The following is an 18,899-nucleotide window of genomic DNA, read 5'->3' as shown; positions in this document are numbered from 1 at the left end:
CGCCCGCCGCCGCCCCGCGGGTCCCGGCGGCCGAAGGGCGCGGAGCGGCGCTGTCTCCCGGTGCCCGGCTGCAGTGAAGTCGCGGGAGCCGCCGCGCCGACAGCCATGGACATCGCGGGACCGCATTTATACCGGTGGCACGAGTGACGTGTGGGGCCGATCGCGCTCCCTTGGCAGCCCCGCTCCTCCGGGGGGGGGTGTGCGTGTGCGTGTGCGTTTTGCTGTGCAGGCACGGTGACATCACCTCCACCCCGTTTAATCCCCCGGCGACATCACTGCGTCTCTCGGCCGCGGCTCCAGCTCCGTTTCAGTTTTCATCTGTGTCATAAATTTCTTCAGGTGGAAGGAGGGGCGGAGGGGACGGAAACCCAAACCACACGGTTCTGCCGCGGGGCTCTGCGCTCCGGAGCGGGGAGAGGGAAAGCGACGGTAGCGACCTCAGCTCTCTCCCGCGGGGCTGAACTTTACGCCGCCTTTTCTCAAGGGAGAAGAAACTTTTTGCGGGCTTGAGGAAGCTCGGCGGCTGTTCCCGGCGCTTCCAGGAAATTGTAGAGTTCCCTCTGTGAGCTCGGCACGGGCGGGGAAAGGAGTGAAGCGGACGGGAGGACAGACGGGGTAGTAGCTCCTTGCCCGGTTTGCTCGGGACAGGGGGAGAGGCGGCGGTCGAGCCGGGAGCGGGCGGCGGGGCCGGGGCAGCGCGGGGCCGTCAGCCCCGCGCTCCGCTCCCCCCGCCTCTGTCTCCCACCAATCGCATCTGCACTCGAGTGGAAGAAGGGGTTTCAGGCTTTTCCCAAGTGGTTTTTAATTTTTTTTTTTCCTTAGTACTCCACGGCCACGCGCCCCTGATGCAGCGCAGTGGCGTGCCGGCGCGGGGGCATGAGGCTACCTCCCACCCCACCCCGTGCACGGAAAGACCTACGGGCCCTTTCTTCACTTGTGGGGAAATGCTGCTACTCAGTCTTTGAGGGACCTGCCGAGAAAACAAGATTAACTCCATGCCAGATTATCGCAGTGGCCTGGGAGCGCCCCAGCACAGCTCAGAGCTAGTAGCTCCCGGGCCTGCCCCGGCCAGGTACAGCGGTGCTACCGGTGTTCCCCCTTGCAGACGCAACAGAGCTACAGAGATGGAGCATCTGTGGAGCACAGGCTTCCCCCTCCCTTTGGGGGCGAGGAAAGCGCATCCAGAGCGGGCAGGAAACAACAGCTGATAAACCTAAGAGGGCAGTGGGAGGTGAAGGAATGCATGTGCTTTGCGACACTGGCTGCCCGTGCGGAGCCGTTGAAATTCCCTCGTTGAAGACAACACTAAAGCAGTTTGACCCAGCAGGTCCCACTTGTTCGCGCATCCCCTCCCTCTCCAAGCCCGCACAGAATGCCCGGTGCTTGGGTCTCGCAGCTGCCCCTCTGGGCACCCCCCAGTGGGCACAGCCAGGGTGCGCAGACCCTCCCGGGTGCGGGGAGGGAGGCGTGGGCGAGCGAGGGTCCGGGTAGCCCGTCTCCTGTCGCCCCGCTGCCTCCTCCTGCGCTTGTACACGGCAGCTGGCGCAGCAGCCTCCTGTCTCCGCCGAGGTGATGCGGGTTTGGAGGCGGGCCGCCCCCGCCCCCCCCGGCACAGCCTGCCCGCCCGCCTGCGCGCCGTGCGGGGCGGCCGAGTGCGGAGCGGAGCGCGGAGCATGGCGCGGGCGGCGGGCGGGCGGCAGCTGCGGCCGGGGCCGCCGCTGCTGCTGCTGCTGCTGCTGGGCGTCCTCCTGCTGCGGGGTGGCGCGGCGGCGGCGGCGGGGGCCAAGCCGTGCCAGGCGCCGCGGCAGTGGGAAGGGCGCACCGTGTTCTACGAGCACGGCTCGGGCCGCAACACGCGGGCCGCCGTCTCCTACGATGGCCCCAACCAGCGCCTCCGCATCCTGGAGGAGAAGAAGGCGCTCATCCCCTGCAAGAAGTAGGTGGCGGCGCCGGGACCTTGCGGCCGGGCCGGGCCGGGCCGAGGCGGCCCAGCTGGGCGGGGATGGTCGGCACAGAGCCCGGAGGCGGCTCCCGGGGGTGTGGGGTGATGTGGAGCCGGGAGGGAGGGGATCTCCCTGAGTCCCCAGCGTTGCGGGCGGCACCTCCCCTGCGTGAGACGGGGGAGCGCGGGGAACGCCGGAGGGGAGGCACCTGCGTACTGGGAATAACTGGCGGTAGAAAATCTGTCACCAACATGACTTAAATCCGTCCTCTGTACATAAAGAGATTTATGATCAAGTGTCAGCTTTTTACCTTCAGGGATATTCTCCCCTCCCAGCTATTTTGTCTTTTAAGTGGAATGGGCAGCAAAACCAAAAATGAAACCCAAAATGTGAAGAATAACGCATATCAGGAGGTAGAATGAAGAGATTATGCTCAAACGTGAATAATGTCACGGGGGGAGGGGAAAGATTCTAGCTCAGTAACTTGCAAGTTCTCTGGACTCTCTTGGTCCTTGAGTGCCAAGGTGTCAGGATGCATCTGCTATCTGTGATACAGTGTATTCATTCACACCACACAGCCCTGCAGGACCTCATTGTTCTTCATTTATACAGGATGTATCTATTAAGACCACAAGTAATCCCCCCAAATCCCTGTGTCATTGTGCATTTCTTGTTTTGCTGATAAACAAGCGTAGAAAAAAGCTAACTGAAGAAGAACCTCTTTTTTTTCTCCTCAACCTACCAAGCTCAGGTTGGGTAGAACTAATAATCAGACCAGAGAGGCCTTCCTGAGTGAGACATTTCTGCCTACCGAGGGTCAATGACTTTCAGACAACATGTCAAGACATGCCTGCCAGTGTGAGAGTAGCCAGTCTGCCTGTACCTTCGCCTCTCCCACCTACAAATTATTCAAATAATAGTCCATCAGTTCCAGGGATGTGTAAGCCAAAGTAAAGATGGGCCTACAAATGCTGTATCATCCAATCTAAATGATCTCTGCCACTGAAAGATCAATATTCTTTTTTGCTGCTGCCTTTTTTCCCTGACAGTTTCTTACCAACATCACATAGTAATTGTTTTAGCCTTTTCAAATGCTCTTCTCTGATCCTTTCTCTACAAATCCCCTGTCACTCTTAAAACTGTTTTATATGCTTCATTTTCAAGCTCATCTTTCCCTCATCATTTTTTTATCACTGTTTTCATATAGGAACCATATGAAGAATGTTAAAAACAACATACAGATGTTTGCTGGTGTTCTGCTAAAATATGGCGTAGAGTCTGACACTGACCAAGGGGTGCTCATGGTCCCCTTCTTCTAGAAGTCCTAGGTTGACCTTCATGTTTGACAAGCATGAAACTGAGCTACAAAGTCCAATGCAAGTCGTTTCTAGATTGTAAATTGTACTGAATTAATTTCTTCAAGCTTTTATTTGAAAATTTTATTTTAAGATTGAATAATTATTCTACATTTTCTACTCTGGGCCAGATTTTATTTCTTGCCAAGATCTTACCTTTTTATATTTTTGATAAATATTTGCTCTGGATTCAGTTTTTTCTGGGCTGATAGGACTAGAAAGAGGCAGAGTGCAGTAAGATGCACTTGAAGCATTCCTCTGTTGTTTTTTCCTGTATTAGTTTTTTGTTGTAGGCAGTTTCTGACCTCAGAGATCCCCAGTGTTTCCATGCTGACTGTGTTTTCTGCCATCCAAAACAGGAGAGGGGTTTTGTTATGTGTGCAGCTAGTGTCTGCTCGGGGCATGACCCGGAAAGTCTACCATTGATTTCAGTGTGTGTTGGAAGATGTGATCACATCTTCGTTTCACTGTGGACACAATGAGTCATAAACTGAAGCCTTCAGAAGTTAGAGGCACAGAGATGTATCCTGTCTTGAATAATAACCTCTCCCCCACTCTGCTTTGACCTTGACAAAAAAAGGGGTAATTACGCTGAGGTATAGACTACAAAATCAACAAGAAAAATAATCCTGGTCTCTAAGGAAATCTTGGTTTAAATTCTCACATTTTGCTCCTATCAGATGCAACTTTTGTGCAGCAGTCAGGGTTGGCCAACAACCACATTTTTCTACAAAGCGTTTTCTGAAGATTGTGAATGTGAACATTAATCAGATGCAGCCCTGTTTGAGTTATTGACTGAGGTTAATCAGGGACACAAAGATTTGCCTGTGTGGAATGGCTTGTAGGCTCGTAACTGCAGGAAAATATGAAACTTTCAGTTTTTATTGTAGATATATGTTTCAAATTCATGTCATTTGCTACATGGCATTTTCATATCTACATCAACCCAGTAAAACATACCTACATCACCCTCAGAAAAGTAGCCATAAGGTAAACATCCAAGTGTTGCTTCGTTAACATCACTTCTTTGCTCGTTAGTCATTGAAGAGCACCCGAGATGCAGTGACCACATTGGCTCCCCATTGTCCAGGTGCAATGTGCCACCTGCCACCTGAGCACACACCTCACTTGCCAGACGACAAAGCAGAGCCAGTTCATTAAAGAGGTCTTTGATGGTAGTTTCAGCCAGTTTGTCAAGTGGGTGTTTCTTTGGATCATACAGTTGGCTGCTGATACTCTGGCTTAGAGTGTAAAAACTTCCAGTAGCGATCCTAGGCTGAGCTTTTTAGAGGAGAACCTGTTCCAGTTGGAGTAATTACTAAACTTTCTTTTTCACTTCTTTTACAGACTCAGCCTTATCTACACTCTGCTTCTTATGTTTTCTCCAGTGTACCGTACCCTGCTGCTTTTTTCCCCTTCAGGATCAAATTTTTTCAGAATAGACAAGGAGGGCAGGGACAGTGTTGTGGTTTTGTGTAGTGTTCAGCTGATAGCAGGAGAGGAGAAAAGAAAACAGACCAGTTTTCATTGAGTAGTTTGCACCATTTCCTATTTGGAAGCGGTCGTACCAGTAGGGTTATTGTATAACGGGAAAGGAGAACAGTTGAAACAGTTCCCTAGAGCTCTTAAGAGAAAGATGCATTCATGTTATCTGTTAAACACAGGATGTGTTTTTTAATCCTTTATTGCCTATTACATGGAGTTACTTCCTTTTGTACTCTCTGGATATTAAACCTTCCTCACTCTTGTTCAATCCTCTGTTGGCCACCAACTCAGGACACTTCACAAAATAGGTAACAGTCATCAGCACGACTTGCTGTTGGGGCAAAAGCGTTTCTTTTTAAGGTAGCTTCTAATGGTTTAGATTTGAATATGACATCACTGCAAACTGGTGAAAAATCCTGGCTCAAAAAGGTCTAACCAAAAAATCCTACTGACTGCGTTATGCCCAGAGCTTCATGTCATCCATCACCTTTATTTTCTTGGAGAAACAGAGCAAGAGGTGTGGTGAAGCCACTCAACAGGTGTTAATGCTCAGTTATAAAGAAAGAAAAACATGAAGTGAGGAGCAGAGCAGAAGTAATGTAGATGGTGTTTGAGGGCTGGAGTGTTATTTATCACATGCTATATTCACAGTTTCACACTTATCTTCCCTCCTGTTTTCTACAGAATGATTTTCAGGGGAGGCCCAGTAACAGATTGTCCTATGAGAAATGTGATAGTGGGGAAAAAAAAATTTCCATGTGCTCAGAAAAGTCAGTAGGAGGAAGAAAATGCTTTTTTTTTTCCTTCTGTGAGTGTATTTTAACAGTAACCTCCATGGCCCATTGCAGAGTGCTCAGCACATTATGATGCTTGTGTATTTGAGATTGTTATTGTCTTAAAAAATGTAACTGCTAGTATGATAGAGGACTGACAAAGCTGTATTTAGAGAAATACGTCTCATCCTGGCAGACTGTATGCTTGCATGTGCCAATCCCTGTCCTTGACTGAAGAGTAGCAGCTCAAGGTCAGGTGCAAATATAACAATATGCATCTGGAGAAGAGGTGACAACTTTTCAAAATAAGCAGAAAGTGGGCATGCGTATCTGACTTAACTACTTCTTAGTTGTTTTAGAGTGTGTGATTGTAAAGGAAAAAACAGTGGTGTCTGACCTATTAGAACCATATAATCCATCCGTTCTGTGGTCACTGTGGTGACTCAATAGGCTAAGTATTGAGCTTCCCTGAGCAACTGCAAATTTGTTTCCCAGACTTGGTTTTGGGAGTGGTTTCTGCAGTTTAATGTTTAGGGGAATTAACAATGGTCATGGGTAAAATTTTCAGAAATGGCCAAGTTGCTCAGGAACCGAAGCCCCATTTTTTAAGATTATGTAGAGTGTGCAGAATTCCAAGACCCTTAATTTGCAGTAGAACATAGAAATGAATTTTCAGCAGTTTCTTTAAATCTAACATGAGTTCTTGAGCTCTAAAATTCTTCATAAGCTGCTATGTATATCTTCTGAGAATAAGAACTAAGGGAAGGTACTCATACCTCATGCGTTTACTTTCCTTCTGTAGGTGTCAAGCTCTTTCATGGACCTGCTGCTGGTAAAGACTGTGAGTTTGGAAAGGTGGCATTGGAAAGCTGTTGTGATGGATGCCGGATGGCAGTCAGATGTTAGGCAATAGCCTGAAGCAAGCAGCAGTTGTCCTTGTGGGAGCTGTGTGATTTCTGGGTTTGGGGGGTTGGCTGTACAAGTGTGGACTTCTGCATTTGCATCATAAGTCAATTTATGAGTCAGTTTGCTGAGTGATGTTCCCTGTGAAGGCAGCTGGTTCCTTGGAGAAGAGCACTGTACAAGGAGGGAGCTGTGGTACCTGAGCATTGAGGAGCATCTTATCTGGGTTCAACCGTTCATTCTGTTTGTTTCTGCCTACAGGCAGCACCAATAATTTCCCTTTCCAAGTTCTTGATCCTGGTGGAAGTCAGGCTATACAGTTCAGGGAGGCACTGAAGTTAATTGCTGTTGTTGTTGCAGGTGGGTTGGTTGGGAAGAGATTAAAACACTGCTCAGGGGAGGCAGTTGAATGTCTTCAGATGTCAAACTGCAGCACTAACAAGCAGTTGGAGTCTATCATCAGGGGAAGTTGGAACTGTTGGCTTAGCAAAGCTTTTGCTGTCTTGTATCCTATGCTTCCTTGAACAACAGCATTTTTGTTAGTTGTGGAAAAAAAACAAAGAAAAGAAAGAAAAAATAAATAACTGAGTACAAATAAAGCAAATCTCTTGCTTTAAGATGCCTATTCAGTTTAGTGTGGTGTTCTTGAAACGCTTGTTTTTGCTAAATACTGTGGAACCATTTCATACAGTACCAAAACACAGCACACATCCAAACTGAACAAAATAAACTGGCTCTTAAATTTAAAATAGCAGAATCCACAAAACCCTTTAAAGCTAGAGAGAAAATGTAGATAAACAGTATCCAGTGACCCCAAATTGATAATTTGCTAGAGCACTGGTTGCTGTGCTTAAAAACTACTGTCAGACACTCAATGGGGTAGTTACTACCGCATGAGTTATAGATATTGTTGACTGGATGTTCTTAAAAAACAGAGAGGTTCTCATCCAGAAGTTTTGTTTGTCTAAAATACATTGTTAAATGATAGTCACTGACACTATATTGTTGTTGATACTAGTGGATATTGGCTTAAGCCTTTTATCTATTGGAACCCTTTAAATTTAGGGCATTACTTCTTTCTTACCTCTTATCATGTCTTCCTTGTCTGTTTGCACTCTTTGAAATAATGTTTGTTTGCACTGAAAGTTATGACTCATTTTCTACTATTGTTGTGATAAAAACTTAAAGCAAAAACATGACTGCACTGAAAATATAATATGCCTGTATCTCTGTAATTTAGACCAGAGCATTGTTTTCATAAGATAAATCACTGTAGTTTTTATTCAAAGTTTTTTTATTCTTTTTTTGATAGAGACATAGAGTGAAGAAGAATAGAGAGGGATTCAGTGTTCTGCGCTCACAGACAGCACACAGACAGTTGATGGTGATGTGACTGCACAGCTAAACAAACAACAAACACAGTGAAAGACATGTTTATATTCATGATCTTAATTTGGGCTCCATTCAGCTTTAGACCTGATGTAATCCGGGTGTCACAATTGACAACATCACACCTATTCTCACAGGACCAAAGGCCATTCATCTGAAAGTTCTCCTCTGAAGGATAGTCTTCTAATTTAAGTCCGTACTTGCACTTCTGTGAGGTAAAAAAAGAAAAAATCTGATTGTACATTGCTTTCAGAGAAATCTGGGGGATAAAATGATCCAAAGGAAACTTTACCAGTTGATGCATTAGTCCTTCAATTGTAGTTAAGGATCCAGGTGTCCTCAGTGTAAAACTACTAGTAATTTAAAACAGTTTTAGGTATTCAAGACAGCATTTACTGAAATGCCTCCAGAAATACATCTGTTCATGCAGTTCTCTAGAATCTTTCCTATCTCTAGGATCTCTCATCTTCCCATCCCAGTTTTGTTCACTGCAATTACAGTGCTGGAAACAATAGGGTGTTGTAGGGCACATTCTCTTTCTAAGGATGTGTTCTAACTGGTCTTCTGTTGTGGCTGTAGCTGTCCCTGGGCTGAGTAGTGGTGTGTGCTGGAGTTCCCTTCATTGCAGGGGGAGGAAATATCCTCCAGAATTGTCCCAGCAGCTAGGGAGCAGTTGTGTCATGTTCCCAGGAGCAGGATTTAGGAGGTACTACTGCATCTTGGAATTTGGAGGGAGCTAAGACGAGAGGGCACACTGAATTATTTGGGACATGGTTTATTTTCCATATGCAGTTGACCAGTATTTTGCTTGATATGCCAGAAAGAGAGGGGTTTGAATATGATGGCTGTATATTTTGCAGTTGAGATCATACTTAAAAGCTGAACGGTCTAGGTTAACAAGCAAAAGATTTTTCACTTGTTGCTTACTTTTGTAACTTAGGGCTGCAAACTTAGTGAAGTCAATGAGAATTCTGCCCTCGGCACAAGGATCTCATTCCGGGACTTTACATTCGGTGTTCAGGTCATCCTACTCTGAAAGTTTTCTTTTGCAGATAGAGACCTGATTTGTTTTGCATGTCAACAGGCTTATCCATTTATTAACTACATAGGACAGGTCTTCAACTGGATGACATTGTCCCAGACAAGAGAAGTGAGTGAAATGGTACCAAGTTATGCCTTTGTTGGTATGCCAAGTCATTAGCTGATGCAGAATTGAAAGGTATCCTTCTGTCTTCTCTATTGTGTTATGAACTGATGGCTAACCTTGACATGGCTAGATGTTTCAATCCAGGAAAGGACAGTGGCCTAATAAATAATACTAAGCTATTCAGAAAAAGCATAAATGTACTTCTTTGCCACATAACATGGGTGAAGGTTAAATTTAAAAGAGCTTTGGGAAAGATGAATGCTTGCCACAATGGCCAGGTATTGAGAAGACATAAAAGTGGGGATAAGAGGCATGTAAATAAATGTGTGAGGTTAGAAACTAACACAGTCGTAGAAAAGGACTGTTGAAAATTCAGGGATTAACATAGTAGAAAATAAGGCAGGGTTTTCTTCTCAAGCCAGGATTTAGGCATCAGATCTGTGCAAAGACTGGAGGAAAGGGTGGTCTTTTCCCATGCCTGTCACATTAGGGCTGCTTTCTAAAGAAGTGGACTTGAGGCAAGCCAGCTGTGAATCTGTGTAGCAGCAGCAGCAGCAGCAATCCAGCTCCTGAACCTCATGTTGGTCAACTTCATCCCTGTCTTCAGATGGCTGTCATATTGGCCTTACCTGTAGATTTGCAAGGAATTGTATGCTTAGCAACTTGAGTTCTCTCTCCTAAAGTATTTTACCTGTTCCTCTTCTTAACTCACAGGGGAAATTATTTTCTCCTCCAAAGTGTTTTCAAGGCATGGTATAGTGTCTGGTATACAAGGGAGAGGATGATGATGTCTGGGTAAAACAGGGCTACTTTGTGCAATATTTTGGCTCTTCTAGAATAAGGAGCATTATGCCCAGCATGACATTGCATAACATGAAGGTACCACTGGCCAGTGTAACTTCTCTTCAGCTCTTCCAAACAGACCTGTTTCTTTCAGATGTTTTTGTTTACTGCCTCACTTTTATGGCCCCAGGGGAGATGTATGTATGTTGACTAGAAATCTTAGATTCCCCAGGGAAACTTAGTGTCCTCCCTAGGCTCCAGAGGATGCCTTTTTGCCTGTATTGTGGTCACTCTCCAATACCTGAGAGTCATGAGTCAAGGACAAGATTTTCTGCCAGGAGTTTGTTCCCATGTGTGAAAGCATGGATGGCTCAACGTGTGAGACAGTCCTTGTTTTGAGTAGTGTATTAATTTCTGGAGCTGGTACCTCTTATACTTTCATACCCAGGCATAAATTAGAAGTTTCCAATACCAACCTAAATTTTCCTTGTCCAAAAACAAATTTATGACAGGTGGTACTAAGAAAGAAGGAATCATTTGTTTTCATCTGAACTTGTGCTTTTATAAATATAGATCCTTGACAAACATTTATTTGAAAATCAACTTAATGATTCTTTTGGGGGTTATGTGCACACATTTGGCTTTGTGTCACATTTGATTGTTAATAGATGTTTCCCTTGTATCATGAAAAGTGAAAAAAGTAAGGTAACTTTTGCAGTTCTGCTTTTCGCTCTGAGAATTTTATTAGAACATTCCTGCAGTCAGTAGGGCTGTTCCCATAACTTAGCAATGAACATATTTTTTCATTTTCAGATTTTTATTTTCATGATTTTAAAAATTTCTGGCATCAGAACATGATTTTGACAGGCGTTTTCTTCTTATACAGTGATCACACTGTAGTTATTACAATTTTTCATTCTTTGGCTACTAAGTGTTCATATGTCTGGGGAGCTACTTAGCTATTCATTTAATGAAAGCCTATTTTATCCTTTTCATTCCTTATGAAATTTACCCTTCCATTCTGGCATCATCCAGACTATCCTTTGTCAGCTAAATCCAGCCCAGAGGGAACTTCCATCCAACCTTCTGCCTTTCCTCACTGAAGAGCTCCTTGTTGGTTTAATAATTGTCTGAAACGAGGATCCCTCTGTGTTGCTACCCCTGTGTCCATGTTGGAGGAGCAGAACGGATTGGATGCCTAGGCTGGAAATTACCTCAGTCAATCACCCCTGTGGCTGAGGGTCAGTGGTATACACTGCTATATTGAAAAAGTAATTGAAAATTCATGGTAATATATGTGGATGCCACACTGCATCTGCATAGCTTATTTCCTTTGCATATAAAAGTGAGTGATCTTGGGGCATTATTAATTTCTTGTCTGACAAAAATAGCCTGCGAGATTCCAGCAGTTAAGAAGATTTAGATTATCAGATATCATTGAGAGATACCAAATTATGCTAACTCTGAAGGTCTGTCTGCCTTTTTTTGGTAAATAAAAAAAGAATATGTTTCAAAACTTAATGGAAGTACATGTAGAACTGCATAACTGTCTGATCCAACCCAACTTTCCCGAAAGAGCCATCTAAAAGATACAAGTGTAAGAGCACATAAGGTTTATGGAGTTCTGCAAAAGTAGTAAATATCTTGGTTGCTGCCTTGTTTTGGATTTTAGAAGGCTGAAGCTTTTCTTTCTCTTTTAATATGAAACATCCAAGAAGTGGCTTATCCTGAAGTTCATTCAACACGTTTGCCCTTCTCAAATGGAAAGTAATATTGCATACTTACTAGTTATCTTATTTTCTATATGTATTATTTTTCCTGAGGACAGTTCCTAATGGAATGTGATATTGTAACTGATAGCAAACAATGCAGAAGATGAAAATTACCACATTTATTGCAACATCTCTTATTAAGGTTACTTATGATGAACTTTGTTTCTTTACTTAATTTAAAAAATAACAGTGTAATAATACCCTGCATATTTATCTTTTGGTCAGTTGAATAGTTCACAAGTAAATCATTCCAAAAATGTCTTCACTGACCCTTAATGCTTGACTTCTTGTGCAGTAATGTGTTTTTCAGAATCTGCTCCTTTATAACTATTGCCAAATATTATTTCATATTTTAGAGTGTATGTTCAAAACATACTGTCAGATGCTTTATCAGGAAAAGTTTTATGATGTCTGTAACTAATATTCCGGGTTGTCTATTTGGAATAAACTGTTTTCTAATGTACATTTTCTTCAGGCTTTAATGAAGTGAGAAAAAAAGCCCCCCAAAACAGCTCCATATAATGTAATCTTTCTTACCAGTAGGATAAAGAACAAAAACCTCTGTCTTTATTCTGCTCTGTTCTTATTCAGATCTTGAGACCAATTGCCAGAAAAAAGCGGTGTAAGATAGCAATGAAGATAAATTACTTGTAAGACTTTCCACTGAGGTTTTGGTCTGTGATGTTGCCCATCAGTTACTCTGTCAGTTCTGGAACTTTCACGCTTAGCAAGCTTTATCTGCTCTCCTCCTGTCAGTTCTCTGTGGAAATTCATGGTTGCTACTTCATCTGAAAATCAGATGGCTCAGTAGATAAGAAGGTTTCTAAAAATGTAGTGTGTGTATTTGCCATTTATTTTGGTGAAACCCTGCACGGGAAAACTGATGTGAGATGTCTATAGCTGCTGAACAGCTGGAAACTTCTCCATAAGTAGTCTATCTGCATGGAAACCTACTGTTTGTATGGATACCTGTTGTTTCAGAAATTAATGTTTCTGGAGGGAAATGGCCAGATTTTCCTCAGATTTTCCAAGGGCAGTTTTGTGCATGGCAATGCTAAAGACCTTTAAACACTCATATGGAGCACAGAGTCCATCCAGTAAACACAGTGAAGAAAGATTACATTTTTTGTTCTTTCACTATCTCTTAATACCATTTGCAACTGTGGTTTTATCATATTCAGATACTTTTCTTGCCAGGAAACTTATGATTCCACCATACTTTTAGGCAATTCTCAGAGGATGTTTATTATTTGGAGAGCAGAACTCTGTACAAAATGAGGAATTCTTACTACACTTAGTTCCCAAATTAATATACCACTATTTAATCAGACCCAAATTTTTTGGCTTACATCTTCTGTACAAGAAATTAATTCCTTTTTTCTTATCTGTGATGGTATCTGGGGACTTTGAGCAACCTGGTCTAGTGGAAGATATCCCTGGTAGCACTCGATGATCTTTAAGGTCTCTTCTAACCCAAGCCATTTTATGATTCTGTGATGACTTGGACACCTTCTTGTATCACTTTAAATAGCTGTGCAGAAAAGCACACTGGATTTGCAAAGCCAGATGGGTTTGTTATTCTATCTGTGCCAAAAAACATTGGAAGGGATAAATTTGGATAGTGTGCTTGATAAAGTGTGAAGGTGAGGCACTTCCTGTGCCTTTTAGATGGAAAAAAAAATTATTAGGGAGAGTAAAAGAAGGTGAGGGCATGAAAGTAGAGACACCCTATTGCATTTTGTTTATCCCCATTATTGAAGAGTGAAAATGTAAGAGACCAAATAACTGCTTCGACATAGCAGAAGATAAGAAAATTGCTATTGTTTTAACTTATTGTCTGTTCTGCCTGTCTCTAAACCAAATGTAAGCATTTAGATATTGATTCCCAATACATTTATTTGTATTCTTTTTTTATTGACATATTTATATTAATTTTTTGTTACTTACATTGACTATAAGAGTAGGTTATTTCCCAACATATGTATCTCATAGCCAGATTATTTTAAGTTCCTAAATTCCTAAGGTAAAGTCTTCTGAAGTAGAAAACAGTCATTAGAGATGAAGCCAAAAGTATTTATAATTTAGATACGTCCAGAGTACCCGGTCTATCACATCAGTTGTGCTAACATAGTCAAGCCAGGTCAAAGTGGTGTTCGGCCAGATGATGTTTGAGGCACTGCCAAATGTAGATACCACAGCTGCTTAGCCGGAGCCTGGTAAAGGGATCCATGGTGGATCTTACCATGTTTTTCAAGTCTAACACATCTGAAACATAGTTTGTTTCTCTGCATTTCTTTCCTCTGAAAGAATGGAAACATTCACTTACAAAGCTTGTATTATGTCTCTGCAGAACATGTATTGTAACTGAGATGCTTATGTACTGTAGCAATAGTAACTATAAACATTGTTAAGTGAGTTCAATGGACTTTATGTTATAGGTTTTAACCATGGAAATGTTCTTTAATTATTCAGTATTCTCCTCCACATTGCACTAATGAATTATCTACTGTGCTGCAAGTGCTGCACCACAGCACTGTCTGGTCTTCATAACTCATCTCCCCAAATATCTGAATGCAGTTTCAGGCTGTAAAAATCCATAAATTATTTTTGTAGCTAATTTTTGTATTTTTTTTTAAACGTCCCTTAAAATAATATGAAAAGTAGAGGACCATCTCATCATTACAATATGTGTATGATGTTTGCTAGGAACTTCGTACAACGTATTAACAAGCATCAAATGTAAAGACAAAAGTCTGCTTAAATTGTTAGCACAAATTTTTTATACTGAAGCAGTGTATGTAGAAATTGAGTTTTGTTAGACCTGGTCATAGCAGCCTCCAGCTACAATGCCCTTTAGATACACCTGCAGTGTGGAGCTCTGGGGCAAGCAGTGACAACTTGGGGCTTGGTTGGTGCAGAAATCTTTTTCACTATCTTGGCAAGAATGAGTTTCCTCTACAGTTTTTTCTCCTTGCCAGCTCCCTGTTCTCCTTTCCTGTTCCCTAAACAAGTCCAATTACAGGTTCTCCAATGCAGAGAACATAGGAGATGAAGCACACCAAGAGATACGGCAAACCAGAAAAAAATGGACAAATGAATATGCTGCAAAGATTTCTCATAGGCAAATTCTTTTTTTCCAGACTTTCCGTACTCTCAGAGATGTAGGACTTTTGTTAAGTTAGCTTTAGCAAGTGGCTCCATAAAAAAGTCCCAAAGAGGAGTTTTTATGACAAAAAGATGTTTCATATAGTTTAAGTGTTGGTAGTTAAGGATATAAAGATATTAATTACTTTGCCTAAGAAGAAAGCCCAAAACACTACAAAGGGGAGAACAAGAAATATCATGAAAGCCAGAATATTCCAAGGTTGGCCTACACTTGTGGAAATCCATTTTGGGGAACTGAGATTGCATAAAATGTTATGTTTGCTTTTCAGCATCTCCTCAGGTTGACCATTTGAGATAAGCTGATAGCCATGCTAGGTTTTAAACATTTTTCAACTTTATTTTTTCTTTGAAATGGAACAGGTAATAAACACCTGTTGTAGCATCTGTAAAAATCAGTGAAATTTTTTGATTGATTTCAAAAGACTTTGGGTCAGGTTAATTTTGGAGAAGGGGCTACAGAGCCAGATTAATTACATAATTGGTAGATGGAAATTGTAAACAGTAGCAGTTAGATGAGGATCTGTTGTTATGATATGGAAAGAACAATTGTCTCTTGACAATTGGAAACGAGAGATGAGAGAGAAAATCTGATGGGCAGAAAAGTGATTTCTGCTCATGCATTTCTCTGGGAAGAGAATTCAGAAGTTTCTTATGTAGTCTTTGAATAGAAAATGTGTAGTAACATTGGGCACCTCAATTTTGCAATGTATACTCTGCCACTGAATTTTAGAAAATGCTGAATACTATCTCTCTGAAAATTTGTCCTTTTCAAGTACCTTCACGTTGAACATCCAAAATAGGAAGCAGTTCAAAATCACTGGTCAGTTGTGAATGTCTTGCCCATTAAATGTATAAAATAATGCAATTAGAAGCAACAAAAAACTGTAATATGCAAATATGAGACTGTGTAATTTTAAAATAATTATAAAATACCTTTCACTATAAAAGCAAGAATTTCTTTCATTTCTGTTATGATTATAGGAATGATAAAGGAAAAGCCTTTCAGCATGTACAAAAGTTCCAAATTCATATAGTTAAGCAAAGCTCAAAGAAAACTATGGCAGTTTATGTAAACTGCCTACAAACCCTGTCAGTGTATGTAGGACACTGGGCTCTGTGTCAGGAAAACACCCCAAAATTAGGTAAGCATACCTGTTTGCTAAAGACTTCAGTTTGTATTTGTGTCAGATTCTAAATGGGAAAGCTATTTCTGTCATGTTTTAAGCAGCAGGGGTAGTCTAAACATGTTCAATAGGTCTAGTGACCTTTTCCTGAGTAATGGAAAACTTTCAGCTGTGCCAGTGCAGTATATTTATACCAATATTATTTACAGGTCTTGCCCTCTTTGCTACTGCTTCTTAGAACTGTTCTTGAATGAAAAATAAACGTGTCACGGTTTTAATACAATTAAAATGGTTATAAACATTCTTAAAAATAGAAATGTATGCTTAACCATGCTTCCTTTAGCTGATTGCAGTGTCTTCAGCAGCTGTTGTTTCTGTGGTGGACTAACAGATAACCTGTGAAATGGTTCTGCATCACACACACTGATGTGTGCCCTAAAGCAAGTACTCAATAGCTTGAAAGGTTTTGAAATTGATTTTCATCCATTAATTATTTATGTCTTTTCCATCCAGCTGATTTTTAAGAATGTACAGAGGTGTGACAGTTTCTTGTGATGCGTCATGGGTATTGCTTACAGAGGATTCCTACAAGCAGTAGGTTATGTGGTGACTGCTGAAAGCCGCTTCCCGCCTCCCAGAGGTGGAAAAGTTGCTGTAATAACAAAAAGTACAAAAACTCTACAGAGGACCACAGAAAAACAGTTTTGTGAAGAGCAAGTTTAGCAGATAGTTCAACCTTTTAATTACTCCCTTTGAATGCTGAGCATGTTTCATTTGAATCCTATCTCCCCAGTCCTGATTTTAGACGGTATTTTTCTTTAATTCGTTCAGGCACTGAAAACAATGTGGTGGTGTAATTAGGGTTAATTTTACAAGCAAACAGAGCTGAAGGTCATCAGTGTGCAGGAGGTGGCACCACCCCTCAAATCCCCATGTGAAATAAGATGGAGGCTCAACCCTCTGCTTAGACTCCTCAGAGTGTGCCACTGTTGCTTTTGGAGGTCTCAGGAAGTGATACCCAAAAGGTCGTTCAGCATCTTTGGGCAGGGAGCTCTGTCAAGGATCCCTGTCATACTACTGATAGTATCAGAACTAATTGATTAAGCTAGTATGTTACCAGAAGGGAGGAACAGCCATCAATATTCTCCAATCACTTATGTGTAAGGCTGGGAAGGTCTTCACCTTGCCATATAATCTGTTCCTCCATCCTGGAGAAGAAAAGCTTTATATGGGGATGTCCCTCATCCCTGATTTTCTTACCAGTTCTTGTAAAAGCTGGTTGTTAGAAGCTGGAATGTTAGAAGACATACGAACATTTTCAGAGTTATCTCCTAAGTAAACCCTCCTTGCTTCAGGTAACATGGAGAACAGTTGGTATTAATTTTTAGCTTTTTGTACACTGGCCAGCTTATGATCCTACATCAGTCTTGCTTTTGTAGACTAAACATGCTCAGTTTCTTCACAGGTCCTATTTCTTAAACATCACACTGTTCTTGCTGTTCTCTGGACTATATCCCATCTGTTTATCTGCTCCCTTAAGTGAGGCATCCAAAACCAGGAGCAGCATCAGCACTCTGGCCTCATCAGGGCTAAGCAGAGCGGAGTAAATGACTTCCTTAATTGACACAGAACTGTAAATTTCCCTTTCTGAATCATTACTGTGTACTGTACCACATCTCAATGGATATGTGTTCAAAATGCCATTTCCTTTACAACCATGGGAGCAATTAACATCTTCCTTAATTATATGTTTTCTTTCACACAGACATGCCCTTATTTCCCGTAATTCTTCTGTTTTGCATGCTTTCAGTCAGTTCCACCTGGAATTTTGCCATACTGACACATTGTATTTGAATCCAGCCACTAATTTATGCACTCAGCTAACAATATTATATATTTTGATTGATAGCTGCTGAAGGAAGAAGAAAAAGACCTGCACATAGACTTCTGGTTGAAATGAAGAAGTTATTTTACATTGAAGGTGGGGAAGAAGAATGAAGTTCGGTGCCAGGATTTTGCATTGCATTTATTTCCAGTGAAGTGAATCTCCGTCTTTCACAAAGTTGATTTAAAAATAAGCTATACTCAGATCTTTGGATAGAGATATTAGAAAGTTGAAGTGTACTCAGCTTTGTCTGATTGTCTGGCCTAACTTCCAAATTCCCTTGAAAACAGACGCAGTGGTTTTTATTTTTCACATTGGACAGATATCTGAAAGACCTGAATCATTCCTCTTAAGGAAATCACTGCAGATGGAAGGTGGAAATCATTACATATTGGGGCAGCGATCTGGTACAACCACATATCCTCACAAATTTTTCCAGAGAATATTCCATTGTGAAAGAAAAGTTTGCTCTATCAGAATGGGGACCTCCTCCCCATCTGTTCCAAAGGGCAGTCTGTTCCTCAGACTTCTTCATCATTACCTTTTATACAGGAATGCATACTGAAAAGCAGCTAACTGGCCAAGTATATGAATGATGGCATTTACAATCTCAATGAAGATCATTACAGGCCTCCTGAATTTCATGTAGTCCCTGTTCATGGTGTCTGAAGATCCTTCTCTGTTTATACACAGAAGTTGAGGTGTGTAAGAACCTGCAGTACCCACTTCTAGTTGAAAAAATGATTTTTCATATTTTTTTATTCTTTTATTCTAAAGTGTGTGTCTGGAAAAGGAGAGTATGTAAGTTTATTTATTTGTGATTAAGGAACTTCATTCTGCTACACCTTTCTGATGTGTAAAATAGATGTTCTCATATGGGGCAGATCCAATTTAATATCCTGTCTCAGACCCTGATTAAGAGAAAGACGTGAAAACTCCAGATAAATCTGACAATTAGAATCATACAATTTTTTACATTGCTAAAGACTTTTAGGATCATCGTGTCCAACAGTTAAGCTGACACTACAGAGTCCACCACTAAATCATGTCCCTAAGCTCCACATCTTCAGGTCTTTTAAATACTTTCAGGGATGGTGACTCAATCACTTTCCTGGGCAGCTTGTTCCAATGCTTAACAAACCTTCTGATGAAGAATTTTTTCCAAATATCCAGTC

The 18,899-nt window shown here is 41.8% G+C and overlaps 1 protein-coding gene and 1 long non-coding RNA gene across 2 annotated transcripts in view; both read left to right on the top strand.

The window, feature by feature from the left end:
• The first annotated feature begins 106 nt into the window (after window positions 1-106).
• LOC116784852 lies at window positions 107-1,326 on the top strand. Its single transcript, XR_004356270.1, has 2 exons — window positions 107-562; window positions 823-1,326. It is a non-coding gene; the product is annotated as an uncharacterized LOC116784852 (long non-coding RNA).
• Window positions 1,327-1,715: 389 nt separating this feature from the next.
• EPDR1 (ependymin related 1) overlaps window positions 1,716-18,899 on the top strand; it is a gene marked incomplete at its 5' end in the record, with an annotated part of 30,855 nt that continues 13,671 nt past the window's right edge. Inside the window, one exon of the mRNA XM_032683833.1 lies at window positions 1,716-1,936. Coding sequence (XP_032539724.1) covers window positions 1,716-1,936 — 221 coding nt within the window. The remainder of the gene's footprint in view (window positions 1,937-18,899) is intronic.

Source organism: Chiroxiphia lanceolata, chromosome 1 (assembly GCF_009829145.1).
Source record: "Chiroxiphia lanceolata isolate bChiLan1 chromosome 1, bChiLan1.pri, whole genome shotgun sequence".
Taxonomy (NCBI): Eukaryota; Metazoa; Chordata; class Aves; order Passeriformes; family Pipridae; genus Chiroxiphia; species Chiroxiphia lanceolata.
This window is presented reverse-complemented; position numbering and strand designations above follow the sequence as displayed.